The 14368-nt window shown below is 36.6% G+C and overlaps 1 protein-coding gene across 1 annotated transcript in view; it reads right to left on the reverse strand.

The window, feature by feature from the left end:
• Positions 1-14368, reverse strand: part of LOC150102840 (ketimine reductase mu-crystallin) — a 222630-nt gene that overhangs the window by 129449 nt on the left and 78813 nt on the right. Inside the window, exon 3 of the mRNA XM_090398047.1 lies at positions 8576-8768. Coding sequence (XP_090254173.1) covers positions 8576-8768 — 193 coding nt within the window. The remainder of the gene's footprint in view (positions 1-8575; positions 8769-14368) is intronic.

Genomic DNA, 14368 nt, shown 5'->3' on the forward strand with positions numbered 1-14368 from the left:
TAATAAAATATATTCAGAATATAAATTTATCATTCTACTTCTTAACGAAGAATTGAGCTAATGTAGTTTGGCAGACATTCTGTTTCTTTTTTCGTACAACTGACGCTATGGCCCTATTGCCTCTTCTACTCTTCTGCAAATTTTACTGCTTCTCTCTTCATCAGGGTCAGCATCTAAGCATTGATGCTTAAAAACTTTGATTACGAAAAATATTCAAATTGTTTCTGTGAAATCTCTTTTGGCTGACTGTCAATGGTTAAATTTTCTTCATATTCTTCAGAATCTTCCTGCTGTGCATCTAAATTTAACCAGTCAGAATCACTCAATTCCTCAGAATGAGATTTAATTAACTCTTGGACGTTATCGTCAATCTCATCAAAACCCAGTTGATGCCGATGTTGGTAATTCCCTCGACAATGTTATCCATTTCATTTGAAAAGCCTCTAAAATCATTTGCACAAAATGTAAGAACGTGCTTCCAAATGGCTTGCATATTGCTAGCAGTAATTTCATTCGACTTTACGAGTTTATAACCAGGCTGAGATTTCTCTGATTTGTTCAGAAAAGTTGGGGAAAGCAAATTTGGACGTGAATCAGCCTTATTCGCTTCCAAATAAGGCTGATTACATGAACATTAAATATTTGTTAGTCACAATAGCCTCCTTCTTCCACAATTTTCTTCAAAATCTCTGGATAATTTGCAGCCACCTCCTTAGCTGCACTTGCAGCTTTGCCTGTGATTCGAACATTATGTAGGCTATTTCTTTTTTTTAAATGCTCAATCCACCCAGCACTAGCATGGAATACTTCATCTTTTCCATCATTAATAGCCTTTTCTCTCAAGGTCGCAAAGAGACTTAATGCTTTTGATTTAATAAAGTCAGTGCTTAGCAGGATCTGGTTTTGGTTACAATCATCGATACATGTCGAAAGAAGTCTCTCTAATTATCATTATAATACTTTGGAGTGGTGTCTGCATATGTGATGAACTTGAAGCTGCCTTAACTTTTTCTTTCTATTCAGCAGCTTTGCTAAAAATTGCTCTTATAGTTGATTCACCCATTTTGTGTTCTTGTCTTATCTTTGCTTGGACTCGCCTTGTTCATTTTTTTTTATTATTTGAAGTTTTTCTTCCAATGAGATTACTTTTCGACTCTTTTTCACACTTCCACATTTTTGCTCACATATATCACAAACTTAAATTATTAGTGATTCATTTATCCGTAACGAAAGCATTTTTATTTACAACTGTTCTTCCTCGCCCTTACATTTGTCATTCTGAAAGAATTCATTAAAGTTGATTCATATATTTACATCTTTTAGTAATCCATATATTCAAACCAAATATAGTATTCTCCTTTGGTAGAACCTCTGCTACTAATGGCTCACAAAAATTTAAGCAAGTTTGAGTATGGCTAGTAGTTGGAAGGAATTAATCGTTCGATGCTGTTGGCACACTCTCTCTCAATGACTCTTTGGACTCCCTGGAGGTGTCATATAATAATAATAATAATAATAATAATATACCCTAACCAAATGCATTCATTTCTCCCCTCCCCAAGCAGATTTGGTTACAATTGAAGAACCTGTCATATGTAGCACATTCACAGAAACACAAAGAGGAAATTGTGGCAGGGCAAGGTGTATTCTTACAACCGAAAAGAAGGTGAAGGTGGCAGCAGGAGATTTGTGAACACCTTGAAATGAATGTGTTAAAGAAAGAGTAAAGTGCTTCTACACTGTCAAACTTGAATTGGAATAACTATCTATCCATTGCAAAGATTTGGGAGAGTCTCATCCTTGTAAAGGCAAGCTGTAACTCCCTCCCCTTTTATTTAAAAAAATTTGTTTTGCTTTTTTTTATATTTTTAGTCATTTTAATTTAATATAATTAACGGCTATTTTAGCCTGTTTTTGTTTAGGAGTGTCCCTTGTATTTAATACATTGGCTAACATAACTCAAAAGGGGTATGTAAATATTTTAGGGCATTACGGGCGAGTGTAGAAGGCAATTATGGCAGAATAAAAAATGTGGAAAAATTATGTACATACCTTGACTTTGGTTTAAAGATGCCTTCTAAATCCAAGCTCTTGTTGAAAGGGGGGGGGAAGAGAGGGAAAGAACATGGGGATATACTTGAGACACAGGAAATAAGTTTGGGAACCCAGGTTACTATTAATAATATATATATAAATATATATATATATATTATTTTGTTGTGGGGAGAGGGGGGGAGGAAAGAAGGGGAAGGGTATCCTTATGTGGAAACTGGGGCAAGGGTTTACGGGGCGTGGACCGTTTCGGTCATCGTCTGACCAACGTCAGAACTTTGTGGGAAAGGTTTCCCACATTATTATAATTTATAATAATGTGGGAAATATTATAATTTAATTATTTTTTTTTTTAATTCAACACAATAATACGTAGTGTGATGGGTGGCGAGAATGAAAGCACAATCAGCCTGGTAGAGATAGTAAATAGTAGATACAAAACAACTTAGGATACAAAAGCAGCACTGGCAAAGGTGAGAAAATTGAAATGTGAAATGAGGAGATTAACAGGTATGTACGAAAGGGAGCAGAAAGCTGAAATAAAAGATGACAGTGTGAAAGAGGTGTCCAATTTGAGCATGACTATGTATGGAGATTTGATTATTATAGGTGTGGCAAATAAAAAGGTGCATAAGGTTTACTTTCCAAGGGATGGATTGATCAGAGTGATTGAAGCACTAGATATGAGGAAGAAGCAATCAAAAGAGTTGGGAGTGGTAGTAGATACACATGATCTGGATGGCAAAAATGAGAATGTAAGGATGGATATCAAGAAGTCGCTGAGGAGAGTAATAGATAATAGTGTGGTAGGGAAGGTAGTCAGCACGTTGCCCAGGTATGATAGCAATGAGATGAAATGGTGAGCAAGGATTGTGAAGGGGATGCTAGCTGAGATGTATGAAGAGAAAGCAATAAGTGCATTAAAGTCACCACTGCAGAGGATGTACTGGAATTATTATGCTAATGAGCATTTTTGTCAATGTGTTTCATACTGATGAAAGATGTGAAAATCCAAGGAAGAAAGACAGATACTAGAAAGAGCAGAATTAAATATGACACATCAATTGAGCTGGATGTTAATAAGGCTGTGGAGTTTGATGATCTGCACTTTGATGCTGTTAGCATTTAAGAATGTGTGAGCAGAGCTGACACTGAGGAATATGAAAAGAGCTGTACTAATACTATAGATGGTTGTTTTAGGAGTGTTGCACTGAAGAGATAGGGTGGTGGGTAGTCCCTATGGAATAGAATGAAGGCAGAATAATGGTACCTACCAATATGGGTTCTTTCAGTTATAGTCAGCATGCCTACAGGTTATGGAGGAGATTTTTTTTTAATGTAAATTCCATCGGTGAAATATTGTGAACCTGTTGTGTGTTTTAATATTGTGGGTGGGTTATAACTTACATAATCCTGTTCTCCTATTTTAGAAACCAAATATAGTAATTGTACATGCCACTTCCGGTCTCAAAAAAAAAAAAAAAACAGGGAGGGGATGACAATCTTCTACCAGCTAAAGAAATAAATTTCCACAGGATTAATATTATTTTACTAATCATATATTGATCGGATGGGTAGAGATGGTTGTCTTGAAAAGTTTGATTTGATTGAAATGTTGGCTAAAGCAGATATGACTGTGATGTCAATGTATTATATTTAATCTATTACTAAATCACTTAAGGAAATGACAACATAGATAAGAATATAAATTAAATTACACTTTAATAAATATTTCCGATATTTCAGCAACGTCACGTTGCCATCTTCAAAAGGAACTTACAAAAAAAGGCACGTGCACATAGGCACTGCAACACAGTAACTGAGAATGAAGTGATGAAGCTATTGTTCTCCTAAAAGTCCTGATGGTGCCTCCTAGCAGGCTATGTAGGTGTTCTTGGCTGTTGGGCTGAAGGTCTGCTGATGTAAGCCTCCTAAATTTGAGGCAGTCTCATACAACCAAATTTGTTGAGGTTTGGAGATTTCTTAGGGCTGAGGCTGATAGTCTTTCGAATTGTATTTGCTACAGTGTATTACTGTAGCTTTCTTCCATCGTATTCTGTGATGTGTACCCAGAGCATGGTCTGCAAGACCAGAGTGGCTGTACTTGTGAAACCGAATGTAGTTCTTGTGTTCCGAAATTCTGATATTCGCTGTCCTGCTTGTTTGGCCAAAGTAAGACAGTTTACAGCTGCAAGGAACCTGGTATACACCAGGTAGGTCTAGGGGAAGTGGTTGGTCTTTAGTGGAGCGGATACAGGATGCCAATTTTCTGTATGGTCTGTAACAGTCATGTTTTTTTTTAAGATTTCGGTAATTTTTTCCGAGGTGCCTCGGATGTAGGGAATGGTGATGGATTTAGAGTAATCCTTGTTGTGAAGGGGGGGGGGGGGGTTGTGGTTTGTTGGTTTCAATATTTTTTGGATTTTGGGGGGTGGGGGGGTGGGGGGGGATTGGCTGAGAAAGTGTTGAGGATGTGATTTAGTTCAGTTGTCAATTCCTTAACTTAACCTAACCAATGTATAAGCTTGTCTATGAGAATTATATTTAATCTAACAGACAACCTTAAGTGTTGAACATTATTCATAACTTATTTTTAACAGTATTAATAACACCAAATGAACTACTTTATTAAAAAAAACATGTTTATTAATGTATTATATTTGTTTAATAGTATGTATTCTCTGGCTTATCTGCCTGTTTTGTAGGAAGATGAAAAATCTAAGTTCCAGGAAGAAAAAATAACCTTTCCAGCACCATTTGAGACCAACTTATCTTGAAAAAAGGTGGTCTCAAATGCCTTCTTTGAAAAAACTTTGCCTTCTCTTGAAAAAACTTTGATTCTGCTCATCTTTTATAGAATCTGAATGAAGAGTAATTGAAGGATAACTGTTTGAAAAATACTAGCAGGTTAAACATTGAGGGTAAAAGGGATGTTCCAGAACAGAAGGCAACAGTATGCCACAGAATTCTCTTCTTAGGCCTCTACTGTTCCATTCATTCATTAATGATATTTTTTGTGTATTGATAGGGAATATTCATTTGATGAAAATGACAAGAGAGTAAAGTTGGCCATCCAGCTATTTTTCCATTCCACTGATTGTTGATGACTCCCCTTTGAAATCAATGGAAAAGATAATCAACTTTTTCACCATCTTGGAGACTCACTGAATTACTGATTACCAGTATGGTTTCTGCCATTATACAGATACACACCACATTTGAACACAAGCAATAGAAAGGTTTGCAGATGCTTGTGGTCGCTCTTTACATGTCCATATTAGAGTCTAGCCTGAAGGCCTACTTATCCAGCTATCACCTTATGTTCTGCCTTCAATTCTTTGCAAATGAGTCACTGATTTCCTTTGATCTTTATGCATGTAATGGTGGATTGTTTCTTTCCTTTGGATTTCTTTCTCTATCAATTTAGAGCTATCCCAGGGCTCTTTGTACTTCATTTCACAAATGATTCAAGCTTAAAAAAGATCTTCCATAATAGATGTCTTAGCAAGTGAATTCTTTGCCTCATCTCCAGTGAGATGAAAATATTCCACTGAACTTGCTATAGTTCTTATTTTTTATAAGAAATATCACTTCATTCTCCTTGATGATATTCAGTTCTTTCCTCATCAAGATCAGATTTATCTTCTTGGACTAACCTATACTTCTAGTCTTTTATGGCACAAATACTAGTACATCCATAGTTTTTGCCTCCAAAAAACTGTCATATTCCATTGAAGACATTACTTCTCATCTGTACCACTCCTAATGCTGTATAAATTCAAAAGCTGTCTAATCTTAGAATACTGTACTCTTATTTGTGGTGATGTACCAGAAACATCCTTTAGAATTCTGGTGCCATCCAGTAAATGGAAACCCATGTAATAAAGCTTTCTATTTCTCTCACATATTCTCCTGAGTCACTTTCTCATAGACTCTGTTTCTACATTGTTTTTTATTTAGGCATTTTCATGGATGTCTGCTCCTCCAAACTGGTCTCCACCATTCCTCAGCTTTCCTTTAAATTTTCCTTTAAAAATACAAGCAGCTGCTGGTCAATATCCCTATAGAGTTCTGCCATTAATTTACTGAGCCAACTCTGCATCCACCTCTTTTATTTTGTCTACTTTTGTTCTTGGAACAGCTTTCCTCATACTATTTTGTATGATAGGTGTGGTATTAATGGATAGACTGGGTCTCCTGCAATGAGTCTTTTGACTCCATGGAGTGCCCATGTAAATGATGATAATTTTTTTAGGACCACACTATGATCTCCAGCTATTCAAGGTATGGGAAGGTAATGATATTATGTAAGGGTAACTGTGGGCCCAATAGTATGTTGAAATGCATGTATAGGACTGATTGAAGTATCAGAAATAAAGGTGAGGAGTTTTTTGAATTGGGTTCAACTAGACCAAAAATTATTGGAATCAGTGAGATCTGGTTGTCAGAGAATGATGTAGTTACAGGGTTAGAATGTAATGGATATTATATTTTCAGAGAAGATAGAAGAAATAGGGCAGGAGGAGGAGTTATTAATGATAGCTGAAGAACTTCAACCAACAAAAATAGAAGTTTAGCAAAATTGTAGATCTGATGGAAATGGTTCATTTGAAGCTGCCTGGTGTGAGATGGAGGCCAATAGGACAAAATATATTGTTGGTTGCTGCTATAGACCTGAGGGTACAGAAGAAAATGTGGATGACATGCATTAGCAGATTAGCATGAGTGCAGGCCAAGCAATTATCATGAAAGACTTCAACTGTGGTGATATAGATTGAAAGGAGAAAGGGCACGTGGCAAAATGGAAATGGAATTTATATAGTTATTAAGGGATAATTACCCAAAACAGCATGTGATGGAATGGACCAGGGGTTTGAGTGTCTTGGATCTGGTAATAGCATCAGAAGACCTATCTATAACTGCAGTATCAAATGTACTGGTGATTGAGGACAAAGTTTAATCTAAATCTCAGCACTCATTCTTCCTACTGCCTGTCACATAATGCTAAAACACCCTTAAATTTCTTTTACCCTATTGGCCAACCTCATTTTGTGCTGCATTTTTCCTTACCATGCTATAAATTTTCTAAAATGAGTCTTATACTCATCATATATCTAGTTCCATTTTGACATCTACATTTTCTCGTATACCTAGGTCTATAACTAGATATTATAAGATCTATAACTTCATGTTGGAGGCTTAATGGATTGTATACAGCACTCAGAAAGGATTAAAACAGAATTTAATACTGCCTATATTTCATCTCAGTCACTGAGACATCTTCAGAGATTACAAAAAACACTAATGTAACATATACACAAATACTACACAATACTAAGCCCAATCACATGGGTGACACTAAAGTCCTATATCTAGGTGGAGGCCCTCTAAGGGCAGTTGCAGGTGGCCTGGAATGTATGGTGGGATCTCTGATGATAAGTGTTTCCCAAATAAGTGTTTCTTAGGAAGCTTAATGCAACTGTATTTATCAAGATTTGGTTGATTTCTGAGAGCTGCTGCTGCTGATTACAAAAATAGTCTCTCTTTCTTGAATTTGCTGTGGTGGAGCATGGTGGTTTTTTTTCATGAGATCCTGTGGGTTGTATCCAAGACATGGTCAGCCAAGCCTGACTGAACATAGTCGTGGTTGCATATGTATGACTTGTGTTCCTCCAGGCAGATGGTTGCTGATCTACCTGTATCCAAAGTATGCCAGCTTACAGGAACAAGGTACTTTATAAACTCCAGGCACTGAGAGAGGAGGGAGTTGATCTTTTGTAGCATCTTTTGTTTTGGGAAACGCTTATCATCAGAGATCCCACCTTACATTCCAGGCCACCTACAACCACCCTTAGAGGGCACTCCACCTAGATAGGACTTTAGTGTCACCCACGTGGTTGGGCTTTTGTAATCCCTGAAGATGTCTCAGTGACTGAGATGAAATATAGAAAGTATTAAATTCTGTTTTAATCCTTTCTGAGTGTTGTATACAATCCATTAAGCCTCCAACATGTCCTCACAGCACTTAAGCCTCTACACACCAAAATCAAAGGTCCATAACTATATCATTCTAATCTATCTCAATCACAAATGAAATAACTTCATTGTTATCACATGCACTGTTCTACCTTCATTCTGGGTGGACATAATTTATTTTCAGTCATTAATAGTACTCTTTTCATCACTCCCCTTCTCGTCTTTCCAAGCATTGAAGAATATTCTATGCAGTCCATTCCGACCTGGAATTTCCTGAAGAAAACCAATTAAACACAAATTCAGAAAATATTCTGATACATCTTGATGTATCAGAATATTTTCTGAATTTGTGTTTAATTGGTTTTCTTATGCAAATAATTCTGCTCCTCAAACTTTATATCTACTTACTCATCCACATTAAAAGAAGTACTAGTACAAATCAAACTAATTAAAACCTGTATGATTTTGAAGCTCTAAAAAGCTGCTACAAAACAAATAGTTATTTTAATATTTGTGGATAAAATATAAATTTTAACACCTTATTTACCATTTATGTGAGCACCATCTTTTATCCATTTGCTTTCTATAAGAGGTGAAGTGGCAAGGGTTGCAGTAACAATAACATCTGCATCTTCAACTGCTTTCTCTACTGAATCATAACAAATAGCAGTGTTTCTATGCTCATTAATTTTAGCAACAAATCTTTCAGCACTTTCCTGATGAACATTCCAAACTTTTATCTAAAATATATTGAACAGAATCTAATTTGAGAAGTGACATATGTAATGTGTTTCATTTTTATTATATGACTATTCGAATTTACTTTCATTTACATTATGTTTCTAATACCTTAATATAATAAAATATGAATATAAACACACTCTTTTACAATTGTGCAAAAAAATTCAGATACTAGAAATTTTTACAAAAATAATGATATTTATTTTGTTTTATGGTATTTACATTTATATTATTATGCCTAAGTACAAAATAAATATAATTTATTATGCATATTACAGTGGATCAGACTCCTTGGATCACAAAACACACATCATGCAACACAAATATATGAACAATCCAAATTGTAATGGACAAAAGAACTATGATCCAATCATCATGCACACGGAACTGAATTTAAAGTAGTCTAAAGCAACAGGGCTGAGGATCTTAAACTGACTGCCCTCAAAATATTTAGTAAATTAACAGTAAATCAGCCATACTTGTTGAGATTTAGGCAGTTATCAGACAGAAAACCCTGTTAGATATAATAAATAGCTAACAAAATCAGCACAAATATTTTGCTGCAAAAAGAACAAGCAATTCAAAGATATTAACGTGTGTGTTAAGAAAAGCAAAAAACGATTACGAAAGAACATTGCCCATTCAGACTAAAGAGAATCCTAAAGTTTTTTCGATATGTTGCAAGTAAAAGAAAACATGTATATGGCAGAATGATTTTAAATAATGCCGATGGTAGGGAGGTAACTGAATCAGTTCATATAGTTGAGTTACAGAGTGAGTACTTTGCAAGAATATATCATCCAGGTGGTGACATTGCAGAAATGAATGAACCAATAGATTATATGGGAATTGTGGTGAGTGAAGTGGAGATGTGTAGTCTATTGCATAACCTCAATGTCAATACATCTGTGGGATTGGATGGTATACCAGCTCGTGTCGTACGTGAAGCGGCTAAAGAATTGTCAGTACCCTTGACCATTTTGTTTAATTTGAGTCTCGGGTCTGGGTTAGTCCCGAGGGGATGGAAAGAGGGGAAAATAGTTCCTCTGCATAAAGGTGGTTCCAAGACTGCTGTTGTAAATTACCGACTGATTAGCATATCAGGAATCGTTGTCAAGGTCTTGGAGAAATTAGTCAAGAAAAGATTACAGGATTGTATAGATAAAAATGGGATATTGTATGGGGAACAACATGGTTTTGTGAAGGGTAGATCATGCCTCAGTAACTTGCTCATGTTCAATAACACAGTGACGGCTGAACTGGATAAGGGTAATGGGTTTATAGTGATTCTACTGGACCTTGCCAAGGCCTTTGACAGGATACCACATGGAACTCTAATCAGTAAACTGGAGCAGATGGGGATGGATATAGGGTTGGTGAGATGGATAGGAGGGTGGTTGATGGAGAGATAAAAGAGAGTGGTTTATTCAGGAGTTGAATCCAAAAGACGGCTTGTGACTAGTGGGGTGCTGCAGGGCTCTGTTCTTGGACCACTACTTTTCAATTTGTTCATCAATGATATAGGAAAGGATCTGAGAGGAAGTGTTCACTTGTTTGCTGATGATGCAAAGTTGGGTAGAGCAATTGTGAGTGCACAGGATGTCAAAATTTTACAGGATGATTTCGATAGTCTGGAGGACTGGGCTAGGGACAATGAATGTCAATTTAATGTGGCAAAGTGTAAGGTTATGCATTTTGGGGTGAAAAGAAGAGCAGCAGTATATCACATTGGTGGAACCGTACTCCAGGAGACTGATGAGGCCAAGGATTTGGGAGTGTTGGTGGATAGGGAATTGAAGTTTAGGGGGCACATTGCAAAAGTGGCTAAATCAGCTCATCAAATCACTTGGCTTCTGAAAAATACTTTAACAAGCAGAGACAAACAAGTTATTGTTCCTCTGTATCGAGCCTTGATAAGACCCCCATCTAGACTACTGTGCCCAGATATGGGCGCCAGGGTTTCTTCTTGATGGGAAGGAGGTGGAGAGGATCCAGAGACGAGCGACCAAGATGATAGTAGGTCTATGGAATGAACCTTATGAGAGCAGGTTGAAGATTTGTGGGTTGCAGAAATTGGTTGATAGGCTAAAAAGGGGCGATATGATTGAGACATTCAAATTACTGAAGGGTTTCTATAAGATTAATTCAGAAGATATTTTTGAGAATAGGACTGGTGGTGGGAGGACTAGGGGCCATACATGGAAGCTGGGCAAGAATGTGGTTAGCAGGGGTGTTAGAGCTAGGTTTTTTACTTGGAGAGTGGTGAATGAGTGGAATAAGCTGCCAGAGTCTGTTGTGGGTGCTACGACTATGAATGAGTTCAAGGCGAGGTATGATAAATACTGTGTGAATGTCGAATAGTTGTTCTTGACATGATGTTAGGGCCTCCCTCGATGAGTCTGTAGACTCCATGGAGTTGCCCGTAATAATAATAATAATAATAATATAAAATACACAATAGATACAATGATTGCTTAACTGATAACCACAGGTATAGCAATGCTACAAGGATCACATGAAAAAGTAAAATAAATCATTTCTGATATTTATGTAGGATGAGAATCTCCCAAATATGTGGGAGAGATAGGCAATGATTGTGTTTTAAATTAGGCTAGTGGGACAGGACTTCAGAACTATGAAAAGATGTTCCTATATAAAACTTTTCCATAAAAGCAGTTTTAAATAGGAACATCAAAAGAGTTTCATTCCATTACTGTCTTTGGTCTCAATACAATATCGTGCAAGACTAGATTTTAAAGTTTGAGGTATTTTAATGTAATACCGATGTTTGCTAATCCTTTTATCCAAAGAATGGACATTATATTTATGAGGAATTTAAACCTCATAAATTCTGTTGTATAAAATGTGAGTATAAGGAGAACTTTCAAAATTCTACCTAGAGGTATGGAAACACCAAAAATATATGGGATAGGTGGCACTAGCATGTAAATACATGCTACTGGTAGATGTGGATACGTATTAGTAGTAAGGAAGGATTTTATTGTGTTTATTTCATTACCAATACTGGTTTTTAAGTTTGCACTATTGAATTGACAATTTTATGTGACTGGTTAGGGTTTTTGTTAGGATATTGTCTCAGTATTGCATCTAATTGTATCAATCATATTCCACATGGAAGCTGCCAGTTTAACATATTGCCATCCAGTTCACCACCATTTAAAGTGCGTTATACATAGCATAGTTGATGATTTCATAGCTTGCTAAGCATGGTGTATATATGCATCCTATAGTTGTGGTAGGTGTTTTAAAATACTAAAACTGTGGCAGGTGAGGAATGGGAATGTGTTTTTGAATGATATGTAAGCAGTGAGAAGCACACACACACACACAGAGAGAGAGAGATAAGTAATTTGATCTTTGGATTTCGCAGAAGCATAGATACTGCTTCAGAAATGAGTGAATAGCAATTTGTGGATACTAGTAATGTGTTGAAGAGTGAAGAGAATGTGAAAGATGTACATATGGATTTGACCGTGGGCAGTGTTGTAGAGCGAGATGGTATGGCTGATGGCCATGAATGTTTGTGTGTCTGACTGTCAACTGAAAGCAGAATGAGTAGACAGAGCACAAAACTGCTGAGAGGGGAGATGAAGACTGAGTTGAGGAGGGCTTAAGAGATTCGCTAATGTAAGAAGAAGAACAAGAGTAGGTGAAAGAATGGGAGAGACAAGAAAAGATATGAAACTGGAGAAAGTCAAGAGTGTGGAAGTAAGGGATAGACAGATGAGAGGAAGGAGAGAAAAGGAAAAAGGAGGAAAAAGAGAGACTGGAAACAGAAAGAGTCGGGGATGCTGGAGAGAAAAGGATGGATGAATGAATGTGTTTAGAGTATCATGTATGAAGATTTGATGATTTGTAGTGTGCAGAGTAGAATGCTAGAGGAGTGCTTGTTGGGTGGGACAATAGAGAATGTGGAAAGAGGGATAAAAATGTAGAGGTGACAGTAATGATTGGTACAAATGACCTGAGAGGTAGAGTGAATTGTAATGCAAGATTTGAGGTTGATGTTGGGGATGATGCAGCAGAATTTGTCAAAGGAAAGATAGTGAGCATGTTGTTCCAGTATGATAATGTAGAGCAGAGGAAAAGTGCTCTTTTCCTCCGGTGATAAAAAATGAGATGACAACAAGAATATGTAGGAAGACGAGTCTGGAATATGTGGATGCCTGGAATACATCATTTGGGGATTGAAGAGAGCTATATGCAAGAGATGGATTATATTTGAAAGCAGGACACAGGCATTTGGAGAGACTGGTTCAAAGAGAAAGGTTCAAAGTGCTGCCCGGGGCGGCACTGTGAACCTTTTGCAGTTAATTCTAAAATACAGTCTCGAGACCTCAGTTCCAAATATTGTAATACTACTGTGCATTTCCGCACAATTGCTGTCAGTGTTGCTAGTTGTGAAAAGAGTTTTTCTCAATAAAATTGATTAAGAATTACCTACGTTACTATGAAATAGACTTCGCCAATGTCATTGACGATTTTGCTAACAGAAAAGCAAGAAAAATAATATTTTAGAATGTTGAAATTAAAGTTTTACTTCAAAATTAAACATAGTGTTTTAATTTATTTCTTTATACGTCATTTTGACTTTTTGTAGTATTTCTGATGTGTATTGAGAGGGCGGCAAACTCAGGGACTGCCCCGGGATGCAAAAGCTCTAGCTACACCACTGGTGTCATGGCAGGAATGGCCTCATGTAGGGATAGTGGCTTCAGAAATGAGAAGGTATACACTATATTGCAGAGCCAAGTGGAGTACGCAGGAGATAATAATGGCTATAAGAATACTAGCTGGAAGAGAAAAAACACTTGTTTTTCTGTATACAAATGCTAGGAGCATTAGAAATAAAGGGAATAAGTTTGCAGTATTGATTGACTCAGGGAGGTATTCAATTGTTCACACGAAGCTGGGGAGGGTTATTAGTAGCAGTTCTGTTTTGGTTCTTCTGAAGGATTTGAATAAGCCAGAATGTTGAGCAAATAAATAGGTATGTCAGTTTAATGCAACTAAATGTAAGGTTTTGAAATTTAGGATTCAGAGATGGGATGCTTCACTTAGTTGAGTTATAATGAAAAAAGTTCAGAAATCAAGTGATCTCAGGATGATTATAGATAGAAATTTGAATTTCAGACAACATATTGAAGAGACTGTGAAGACATCTCATAGAATTGCTGCAATATTCAGGACAATGACTACATGAGAAAAAAAGGTGGTGATCCATTGTATAAAGCGTTGATCAGCGAAATCTGGATTTCTGTGCTCATATCTGATCACCATGATTTGAAGAACATGAAATAACCTTGCAGAGGGTGCAGAGATCGATAACAAAAATGATATCAGAACTGTATAATCTTGATTATACGGATAAACTGAAGGCATACAGACTGCTGAGTTCGGTGAATAGAAAATATAAAGGGAGATATGAATGAGACATTAAAGCTGTTAAAGGATTAATATTGGATTAACTGAACAGATTTTTCAAGGGACCATTACTGGAAGTTACGAGTAAAAGAGTAAGAAGAAAGTTTTTTGTGCAGCGTGGTAATTGTCTGAGAGGGTGGTGAAAGTGTGGACA

Source organism: Typopeltis vanoorti, chromosome 9 (genome assembly GCF_054136105.1).
Source record: "Typopeltis vanoorti isolate ZY-2024b chromosome 9, IOZ_Tvanoo_1.0, whole genome shotgun sequence".
Classification (NCBI taxonomy): Eukaryota; Metazoa; Arthropoda; class Arachnida; order Uropygi; family Thelyphonidae; genus Typopeltis; species Typopeltis vanoorti.